The sequence below is a fragment of the Bubalus kerabau genome, chromosome 5 (assembly GCF_029407905.1).
Source record: "Bubalus kerabau isolate K-KA32 ecotype Philippines breed swamp buffalo chromosome 5, PCC_UOA_SB_1v2, whole genome shotgun sequence".
NCBI classification, from domain to species: domain Eukaryota; kingdom Metazoa; phylum Chordata; class Mammalia; order Artiodactyla; family Bovidae; genus Bubalus; species Bubalus kerabau.
In genome coordinates, this window is record NC_073628.1 from 59,389,376 (window position 1) to 59,400,589 (window position 11,214).

The 11,214-nt window shown below is 40.1% G+C and overlaps 1 protein-coding gene across 1 annotated transcript in view; it reads left to right on the plus strand.

Annotated features, from left to right (window-relative positions):
* The window catches only part of CR1L (complement C3b/C4b receptor 1 like), a 53,656-nt gene extending 44,409 nt beyond the window's left edge, over positions 1-9,247 (plus strand). Inside the window, 6 exon segments of the mRNA XM_055583752.1 lie at positions 5,714-5,797; positions 5,800-5,885; positions 5,964-6,070; positions 7,552-7,637; positions 9,026-9,134; positions 9,136-9,247. Of these exon segments, the coding sequence (XP_055439727.1) occupies positions 5,714-5,797; positions 5,800-5,885; positions 5,964-6,070; positions 7,552-7,637; positions 9,026-9,134; positions 9,136-9,247 (584 nt within the window).
* The last annotated feature ends 1,967 nt before the right edge of the window (positions 9,248-11,214 follow it).

The window sequence follows — 11,214 nt, forward strand, 5'->3', positions numbered from 1 at the left end:
GTACCAGAAGCAAAAACTTCCTTAAGAATTTTCATTATTAATTTTGTTTTAGAAATTTGGTTGATGTTATTTATTCCAGTTATATAGTGTTAGAAAAATACAACTTTTTCCATGTCCGCTCATGTGTTATGTCCTACTTTTACATTTAAAACTGTGTCTGACATTTCTTGAAGGCTACTATGTGGTCACATTTACAGGGGTACACTATTATGAAATCAAACTTAGGCTTGATAAAATGAATTGGTAAGTTTTATCCTTTGTATCTTGTGAAACATTCAAAATTACATTTAGAAGTATATACTACATGAAACTATGATATAACTTTTTTGTGAATTTTTTTTTCTATTTTTACAAGTTTCTTGGTCTATACCATTTTTCTATATCCACTTTAGTGAATATTAGTAATTTATATTTCTATTTACATCATTTAGATTTTCAAAATATTTAGCATAGTCTACAGCTTCATAAATCTTCTCATGCTTACCCAAATATACTCAAATTGTATTTAGGCATGACCATGTAAATTAAAACTTTGTAAAAGCTTATCTAGGTTAGCAAAGATTCAAATCTAATAATAAAGGTAAAATAAAGATAGTTACCATTTAGTGACTCATTTGATTTCTCTCAATAGTCATTTTAATTCACTGCTTTCCATTTCCCTAGGCATTCTTTGTGGGCCACTCCCAGGCATTACCAATGGAGATTTCAATAGCGCCAACAGGGAATATTTTAAGTATGAAACAGTGGTGACGTACCACTGCAATCTTGGAGAGAGAAGGCAAAAGCTGACTGACCTCATGGATGAACTGTCAATATATTGCAACAGCGAAGACAATCAAGTGGGCATCTGGAGCAGACTTCCCCTTCAGTGCATTATATCTAATAAATGCACACCTCTAGCCATTGAAAATTTAATAAAGATGTCTGAGAACAATGGGCGTGAGTCTGAGTGAACTCCAGGAGTTGGTGATGGACAGGGAGGCCTGGTGTGCTGCGATTCATGGGGTCGCAAAGAGTCGGACATGACTGAGTGACTGAACTAAACTGAACTGACAACAAAAGTTTTTTTTTTCTTATATGAAATCATGAGTTTTATGCGTCAGTCTGGCTTTACCATGAAAGGACTCTCCATTGTTCATTTTCAGGCCCAAAATATGTGGGAATTGGAGCTGCTCAGTTGCTCCAGGGGTGAGTCTGACTGAGGCCATGAAGGTGCCTACAAATGACACGAGTTGTAGGAGGCTAAGGAGATTTGTTCTTGTCCTGGGGAGGGGAGGGAAGATGTGTAATGAGCAGTGTGTAAGAGTACATTTTCTTGGGAGGAAACATGAAATAAAGCAGGTATGTGCATATGTGTACATGTTCAAACTCAGAAGCAAAGATAAATCAGGGCAAAGAATGCACAATCTCCTTGCGATTTTTATAAACAAATGTTCTGCACATATCACCACTGATACTCTCTATAATCTTTCAGTTACTTCTTTTAAGTTAAAATAATATTTAAAAAAAAATGCATTGGTTACTCTTGAGTACTGTAAGTGCTAATACATAATGAGTCCTCTTGTTAAGCACCATTATGTAATCTAAGTGAAGTGAAAGTGAAAGTCGCTCGGTGTCCAACTCTTTGCGACCCATGGACTATACAGTCCAGGGAATTCTCTAGGCCAGAATACTGAAGTGAGTAGCCTTTCCTTTCTCCAGGGGATCTTTCCAACCCAGGGATTAAACTCAGGTCTCCTGTATTGCAGGCGGATTCTTTACCAACTGAGTCACAAGTGAAGCCCAAGAATACTGGAGTGGGTAGTCTATCCTTCTCCAGTGGATCTTCCAGACCCCGGGATGGAACTGGAGTCTCCTGCATTGCAGGCAGATTCTTTACCAACTGAGCTATCAAGTCAGCCCTTGCACTTAATTCTTAAAATAAAGGCATGAGGTAGTTAATATTCTTTTTTGTTTTACAGAGAAACTGAGTCTTAGGTTAGATAACTGTTCAAGATTATTAAAATAGCAACTATGGGGCTGACTGTGGTTCAGATCATGAATTCCTTATTGCCAAATTCAGACTTAAATTGAAGAAAGTGGGGAAAGCTATGAGACCATTCAGGTATGACCTAAATCAAATCCCTTAGGACTATACAGTGGGAGTGAGAAATAGATTTAAGGGACTAGATCTGATAGACAGAGTACCTGATGAACTATGGACAGAGGTTCATGACATTGTACAGGAGACAGGGATCAAGTCCACCCCTAAGAAAAAGAAATGCAAAAAAGCAAAATCGCTGTCTGAGGAAGCCTTACAAATAGCTTTGAAAAGAAGAGAAGCCAAAAGCAAAGGAGAAAAGGAAAGATATACCCATTTGAATGCAGAGTTCCAAAGAATAGAAAGGAGAGATAAGAAAGCCTTCCTCAGTGATCAGTGAAAAGAAGTAGAGGAAAACAACAGAATGGGAAAGACTAGAGATCTCTTAAAGAAAATTAGAGATATCAAGGAAACATTTCATGCAAAGATGGGCTCAATAAAGGATAGAAATGGTATGGCCCTAACAGAAGCAGAAGATATTAAGAAGAGGTGGCAAAAATACACAGAAGAACTGTACAAAAAAGATCTTCATGAGCCAGATAATCACGATGGTGTGATCACTCACACTCACCTAGAGCCAGACATCCTGGAATGTGAAGTCATTCACATTAGGGCCTGAGGAAGCATCAGTACAAACAAAGTTCGTGGGGATCTTGGAATACCAGTTGAGCTATTTCAAATCCTAAAAGAACATGGTGTGAAAGTGCTGCACTCAATATGCCAGCAAATTTGGAAAACTCAGCAGTGGCCATAGGACTGGAGAAGGTCAGTTTTCATTACAATCTCAAAGAAAGGTAATGCCAAAGATTGGTCCAAGTACCACACAATTGCACTCATCTCACATGCTAGTAAAGTAATGCTCAAAATTCTCCGAGACAGGCTTCAGCAATATGTGAACCGTGAACTTCCAGATGTTCAAGCTGGTTTTAGAAAAGGCAGAGGAACCAGAGATCAAATTGCCAACATCTGCTGGATCATCAAAAAAGCAAAAGAGTTTCAGAAAATCATCTCTTTTTGCTTTATTGACTATGCCAAAGCCTTTGACTGTGTGGACCATAATAAACTGAAAAATTCTGAAAGAGATGGGAATACCAGAACACCTGGCCTGCCTCTTGAGAAACCTGTATGCAGGTCAGGAAGCAACAGTTACAACTGGACATGGAACAACAGACTGGTTCCAAATAGGAAAAGGAGTATGTCAAGGCTGTATATTGTCATCCTGCCTATTTAACTTATATGCAGAGTACATCATGAGAAACGCTGGGCTGGATGAAGCACAAGCTAGAATCAAGATTGCCAGGAGAAATAGCAATAACCTCAGATATGCAGATGACACCACCCTTATGGCAGAAAGTGAAGAACTAAAGAGCCTCTTGATGAAAGTGAAAGTCGAGAGTGAAAAAGTTGGCTTAAAGCTCAACATTCAGAAAACTAAGGTCATGGCATCCGGTCCCATCAGTTTGTGGCAAATAGATGGGGAAACAGTGGAAACAGTGTCAGACTTTACTTTTTTGGGCTCCAAAATCACTGCAGATGGTGATTGCAACCATGAAATTAAAAGACGCTTACTCCTTGGAAGGAAAGTTATGACCAACCTAGATAGCATATTAAAAAGCAGAGATATTACTTTGTTAACAAAGGTCCATCTAGTCAAGGCTATGGTTTTTCCAGTGGTCATGTATGGATGTGAGAGTTGGACTGTGATGGAAGCTGAGCGCCGATGAATTGATGCTTTTGAACTGTGGTTTTGGAGAAGATTCTTGAGAGTCTCTTGGACTGCAAGGAGATCCAACCAGTCCATCCTAAAGCAGATCAGTCTTAGGTGTTCATTGGAAAGACTGATGTTGAAGTTGAAACTCCAATACTTTGGCCACCTGATGCAAAGAGCTGACTCATTTGAAAAGACCCTGAGAAAGATTGAAGGAAAGATTAAAGGCAGGAGAAGAAGGGGACGACAGAGGATGAGATGATTGGATGGCATCAACAACTCAATTTAAATGGATTTTGGTAGACTCTGGGAGTTGGTGATGGACAGGGTGGCCTGGCATGTTACAGTTCATGGGGTTGCAAAGAGTTGGACATGACTGAGCGACTGAACTGAACTGAACTATGGGGAGGACCAGAACCTAAGTCTACCTGATTCTAGAGCCGTGAAACAAACAAACAAACAAACAAAAAAACTAGTCTATATATTTCAAGGAGTGAGGGGTTTAGTACAGGTAGTAAGTGTTAAAAGGGCAGGAAGAGCTAAAGGAGGCAGGAAATGTTACCAGAGCTCAGAAACCTGCCATTTCCTCTGGACTAGAGCACAGGTGCCTGAAACTGTCAGTGAATAGGTATTTCCTTCAGCTGCTCATGTTGCAGAAGCTGCCACTGCTGCCAGAAGGTAGCTGAGGTTGCTGGAGCATGCAGTCATTGCCATTGCTGGAATTAAAGTTGCTGCTACTAAGAAAGAGCCATCAATTGCCACTTCCTGAGCCCATCTACAAGAATGACTTCTATTATCTTCCTGCCTTTTAATTCAGTATGTATGCCTTCAACTGTCAGCTTAACCAGGACACAGCTGGCAAGAAAGACAATCAATTTTAGCTTTCAGGCTTGTAGCCTCAGCAGTCAAAGGAGAATGCAGAAGTGTGAGGCTTAGGCAACAGAGATTTAACAGCATGGTACTTAAATATCACACCACAGTGCACTTATTAATCAAGGGAAACAAGGGACTGATGAGCCCTGAAATTCGATATTACAACATCAGAGTATTTACAAAGTCCTTAAAGGGGTAATTTATTCTAGTGCAATGCCCCATTTTATTCTTGAGAAAGCGAAAGTCTAGGCTGAGAAACTGACCTGGTTTAAGCCAAGCTGAAATGACTTTTCACGTTACTACAGTTTTATGTAATTTAAGAGATTTAAATGTATTCTGATTCTGGGTTCAAACCAACTGTATATAGAGACAGAGACTCAGATACGAATTATGGTATAGAATATGCAGTCTTATTGTGAGGACTGTAGGCTTTTCAGAAGATTTCACTCAATGATTCTCTTTTCATTGGAATGAAATGAATGGTTGAGGAGGACTTTGCTCTATAGAGTGCAGAGAGGAGACCGATTTTCTCTGCCAAAACACGGCAGGTGGCCACTGCAGAGTTGGAAAGAGATGTCTGAATTTTGTTGGTCACAGCATAATGTGACAGGTGATTGGGCAACATGTTGGATGAGATTTGGGCACAAGCATTTCTTACTGCCAAGAAGGTGGATGTAAATTGGTGATGCCTTTCTAGAAAGGAGGTATGAAGATATAAAAATCCATCAATCTAACAACTGTGTATTGAGTGAACAGTGATATCAATAGAACAAAATGTGGATGGGACCTGTCTGCTATGTCATTTCAGGAGTATACTTTAGGTGGAAAACCATGAACCGAGGATGTCTCAGTTCTAGTCACTGGGCTGCAATGTATCAGTTCTTTTAACAAGACTCTCTTTCTCTCTCTGTTTAAATTTGCCATCAATAAAATGTTAGTCTACCACAACTATTAAAACATATAGACATATGGTTATGAGTCTCTTGGCTAGCTCATCAATGAGGAAAAGTTATTTTCACACAATTAAGAGCACTTTGTTTCTCTTTCTCCAGTATGTCAGCCACCTCCAGACATTCTGCATGGTAAACACACTCCAAGCCACAAGGATGACTTTTCTCCTGGACAGGAAGTGTTCTATAGCCCAGCTATGATCTCAGAGGGACTGCTTCTCTGTGCTGCACATCCCAGGGAGATTGGGGCCCGGCAGCCCCCCAGTGTGCCTATACTCTCTGGTTTGCAGATCAATCTCTTTGTCCCTCATGGGAAAATCTCATTCCTGTTTTTTTTTTTTTTTCCCTAGGGAAATTTTGTGCTGACTTTCTGTACTAATTTCCTAATGGAAGTGTACTCTTTGCACTTAATTTCCACCTTGGAGCAAAAGTATCCTTCATTTGTGATGAGGGATGAGTGTGAGCTGATTGGCCTGCTGAACACTGAAACTGAACTTCATTTAAAAAAGGGTTTAGTGTGATTTGGAAAAAAAAAAGGAAATATTCAGAGGTATTAAGTTTGGGAAGTGTATATGAAAAGTAAGAGTGAGGAACAGGTGGAACTAGTAACATGAGATATGAAGGAAAACCTGAAACATAAATTAAATGGCAAGTTCAAAAACACAAGTACAGCTACTAGTTATGAACATATATAGGTGACACATTAAGTGAAGAAATGATAGTCTCCAAGCATTAAAGAAAAAGAGCAATTTTCAGAGATCCAGAAAAAGATTTATATGTGGGAAAAGCTTATTAAAAATAACTGAGGTCATTTAAGAATTATTTTAGAAATCTTTTAACCATCAAAAGTAAATTTTGTAGTAGGAGTGAAGGTATAAATATAGTTCATCCAATCATACGTCACGTGGTTAGTAACAGGCTAAGGGCTCTGAAATGGGATTATGGTGGCTGATGTTAATGTTTTAACTAAAGTCATTCACTTGTTTATCAGAATCTTAGGCCCATCACAGCATGCACATCTCTACATGGGAAGTATAAAGCATGAGCCATACAGCACCTGATCTCAAAATGTTCCAAAGAATCCTTGCCAGAAGCCAAATACCAGCACCTAATAAATTTAGGAACCATAATAAATTTAAGCCACCAGTCTTACCTGGTGTCTCAGTGCTAAAGAATCCACTTGCAATGCAGGAGATGCAAGAGACATAGGTTTGATCCCTGGGTCAGGAAGATCCCTTGGTAGAGGAAATAGCAACCCACTCCAGTATTTTTGCCAGGGAAAATCCCACAGACAGAGGAGCCTGATGGGCTACAGTCCATAGGGTTGCAAAGAGCTGGACATGACTGAGTGGCTGAGCACACACACACTCAAGGGTTCAACATACATTGAGAATTTTGGAGGATTTTCCAATCTCCTTTCATTTTTGCTCCCAGGATATTCACAGTTACTCTTTTGTAGCCCAACATGCTGTTGTGAACTTTCTACACCACCACCACAAATATAGAGATAAACGAATAGTCATTGTTCTCTTTCCAGATATTCTTTGCTTTATTAATCCAAACTGGCAGCTGCTTTACTAGCTGTTCCAGTGCCTACACTTGGAGGATGTTTTATTCTAATAATGACTATGAGATGATTTATCAGCATGGGATGCTCAGAGAGAGACTGATTTCTTTGAGTCTGGATCCAGGATCAAGGAGATGGCAGCTATGCTACAAATGCCTTCCTCATCTTTGGCTGGGTCTGTATAATGTGACCATTCAACTGTGCTTTGCTGTTATCCCTCACCATTCCGGAAGCTGTGACTTTTCAAGACTGATGTGGTGTCTGCACCCCTGCCACCTGCTGGTTTCGGATCCTCAAAATGATGAGATTTTTGCAAATAAAATGGCATTTTGGTTGAAACTGTTCCCATATTCACAAATATTTACTTCCTTAGATTCCAATTAAAAGGCAGTTCTGCTAGTTACTGTGTCTTGGTTGGAATGGAAAGCCTTTGAAATAGCAGTGCTTCAGTGAATGTTCGTAGAAGGGATAACAGGGAAGGCCTATCTCTCCCTTTAATCTGTTTGTAACTTGACTCCTGGCCTCTCCAGCAGTTGTTTCTCTGTTTTCTAATTCTAATTATTGACAAGTATTTGCTTGTTTTATGAGTATTTTATTGTGATTCAATTTTTTGTAATCACTTTCAAGTTCATCACATGTTTTGGGAACCATCTGACCAGGCTCTGCCATTTAGAATTCTTTGTTTAACATGATAAATCCTGCTGTAGTTTGCCTCTAAATCAGGAAAGATTAGCTAATGTGAAGCTTTGACCAATTTATTATTTTCTTCTTTCTTTTGTTTAATGTCATTTAAGTACTCTATGGTTTTTGCATTTGCTAATATACAAGTATAAAACATTCATTCATTTAATTCAATTTATTGAGTGTATACTCTGTGTTTGCTGTTCTTCCAGGCACTGGTGTTATAGCAGTGAACAAGATGAGCAAACTCCCTGTCCTGTGTTATTTATACTTAAGTGGAGAGGTGGCACAAGAAAGAGAGAAAAAAAATTTTTTTAAGTAATTTTTATGGAGATGGTAGATCAAAGCAGTGCAGGAATAAGGGGAAAATGGGGAACAACATTACACAGGCTGAGCTGTTTGCTGCTGCTGCTGCTAAGTCGCTTCAGTTGTGTCCGACTCTGTGCGACCCCATAGACGGCAGCCCATCAGGCTCCCGAGTCCCTGGGATTCTCCAGGCAAGAACACCGGAGTGGGTGGCCATTTCCTTCTCCAATGCATGAAAGTGAAAAGTGAAAGTGAAGTCGCTCAGTCGTGCCCGATTCATAGCGACCCCATGGACCGCAGCCCACTAGGCTCCTCCATCCATGGGATTTTCCAGGCAAGAATACTGGAGTGGGTTGCCATTGCCTTCTCCGGGCTGAGCTGTTTAAGACTCCTTAAATTCTCAGAACTTGTATCTAGGTAATTATGCTGAAAGATTCAGCAACAATAAGCTGATTATGAGTCTCCAATATGCAATGATTAGATGATTAGTATATGTGGAATACATATGTAGAAATCTTTCCTGAGAATGTAAGCTCCTTGGAAGACAAGGAATTTATCTATGTTTTTCACCATTTTATCACCAGACCCTGATGAATGGCTTACACAGAATAAGTACTCAATTAATATACATTGAGTAAATGAATGACTTATCCTCCAAGAGATCCTTTTGCTTCTTTAAAAGTTTTGGTACTTAACTAAAGGTGTAAATTATTTTATATAGTTTTGATTAAAACCTGAGATTGAAATCTCAGTTGATCTAGTCCTTTCTGTGTTTTTAGGTAGTACCAACCATAGCACCCTATGACTGCAGATTACCTCTGGTGAAAACTCTTCAATAAAACATACCTTTTACTTTCCAGAAATTTTATGTCCAAATCAACCTGATATCCTTAGTTGGAGACACAGAGGAAAACCTCTGGAAGCCTTTCCTTTCGGAAAAGAAGTAAGTTATACATGTGACCTGCACATAGAAAGGGATGAGCTTCAGCCTCACTGGAGCGAGCACCATCTGCTGCACCAGTTACAGTCAGGGGAAAGGAATCTGGAGAGGTCCTGCCCCTCGCTGTGCACTTCCAGCTTAGTGCACACTGCCCCACGTTCCAAAAGGCTTCAGAATATCTAAACAAGACTCTTCAAATTTCCGTAATTACAATGTGGTGTTTATTTGTGCACTTAACAAAATTAAATACCAAATCAATAATAAATAGTTTTAAGAGACATCAACATGTAAGATTCTGATGATGGTTAGTTCTAGTCACTCAGTCGTGTCTCTCTGTGACCCCATGGACTATAGCCTACCAGGGTCCTCTGTCCATGGCATTCTCCAGGCAAGAATACTGAAGGGGATTGCCATTTCCTTCTTCAGGAGATCTTCCTGACACAGGGATCAAACTAGGCTTCCTACATTGCAGATTGAGGAAGCAGGTGTTGTGCTATACAATACATCCTTTTAGATTATTTTATTTATATATTTAACTCTATCAGGTGTTGGTTGCAGCATGAGGAATCTTTGTAGGGTCAGGTGGGGTCTTTTTCTGCTGTGCACAAGCTGTTTAGTTGTGAAGCCACGGCTCAATAGTTGCTGTGCTTGGGCACCAGAGCACAAGGTTTCAGTAGCTGTGGTATGCAGTCTCTCTAGTTGTGGCACGTGGGCTCCAGAGACACATGCTCAGCAATTTTGGTGTTCAGCCTTGTTGTTTCATAGTATGTGGGATCACAGTTCCCTAATCAGGGATGGAACCTGAATCCCCTGTATTGCAAGGATAATTCTTAACCACCAGACCACGAGGAAAGTCCATCTAATTAGGATTAGAAGCAAAATGTTGTCAAAGAATAGGAACTGAAAGAAAATATCATTGAACCTAAATTGGGGTAAATTGACCATCTTCATAGATTTTGGAGAGAAACACAGACCAGCAGAAAACAAAGCATGCAAAATTGCTATATATAGCCTATTTGGCTGGAGAATGCTGTGCATTCCTTATGGAAATTGGGCTACATTGTAAACTAAACACAAAGATTGTTTTAGCCAATATGGGCTATGTGTGTGCATGCTCAGTCATGTCTGACAGACTGAGCCAGACATTCTTCTGTCCATGTAATGTTTCAGGCAAGAATACTGGAGTGGGTACCTATTTCCTTCTCCTGGGGATCCTCCTGACTCAGGGACAGAACCTGAGCCTTTTGCATCTTCTGAGTTGGCAGGCAGGTTCTTTACCATCTGAACCAAATTCTAAGTGAATAGAAGGCTGACTTGCTCCTTGCTGCTGCTGCTGCTGCTAAGTCGCTTCAGTCGTGTCCGACTCTGTGCGACCCCATAGACGGCAGCCCACCAGGCTCCCCCTTCCCTGGGATTCTCCAGGCAAGAACACTGGAGTGGGTTGCCATTTCCTTCTCCAATGCATGAAAGTGAAAAGTGAAAGTGAAGTCGCTCAGTCGTATCTGACTCTTAGCGACTCCATGGACTGCAGCCCACCAGGCTCCTCCATCCATGGGATTTTCCAGGCAAGAGTACTGGAGTGGGGTGCCATTGCCTTCTCCAGACTTGCCCCTTAGCTTTACACTAATTTCAGATGTTGAAGTTTTCCTTCTCTGGTGAAAAGAAAAAACAAAAAACAAAGAAACATAAACTCAATGAGAATATGCAAAAAAGTGTATTTCTAAGGTCTGGAGAAGGTTTCCTAAGGTAACCAACACCACAAAGACATGAATGTTCAGAAAGTGAAGACAGAAGGAGAAAGGAAATTGTTGAAGTGACTCTTTCACATAACATATTCACTGCTGGAAATCTCTGAAAGAAAAGAGTGGTTCTCGAAAGAAACAGACCAAGAACAGACACTCAAGTCATTTTTGTCCTCACTCTTCTCCAGAAACACCATGGTTTCAACTTGGGGTTTTCTAATGTGCCTGTTTACAAATACAGAGACTTAGTTTAGATTCACTGAATTAACAGAGAGAGGCAATCACCTAAATTCTGAGATTTTTTTTTTTTTTTCACCAGACTGAGGGTAAAAGGAGGAGAGGGAGTTGCAGTATGAGATGGCTGGAT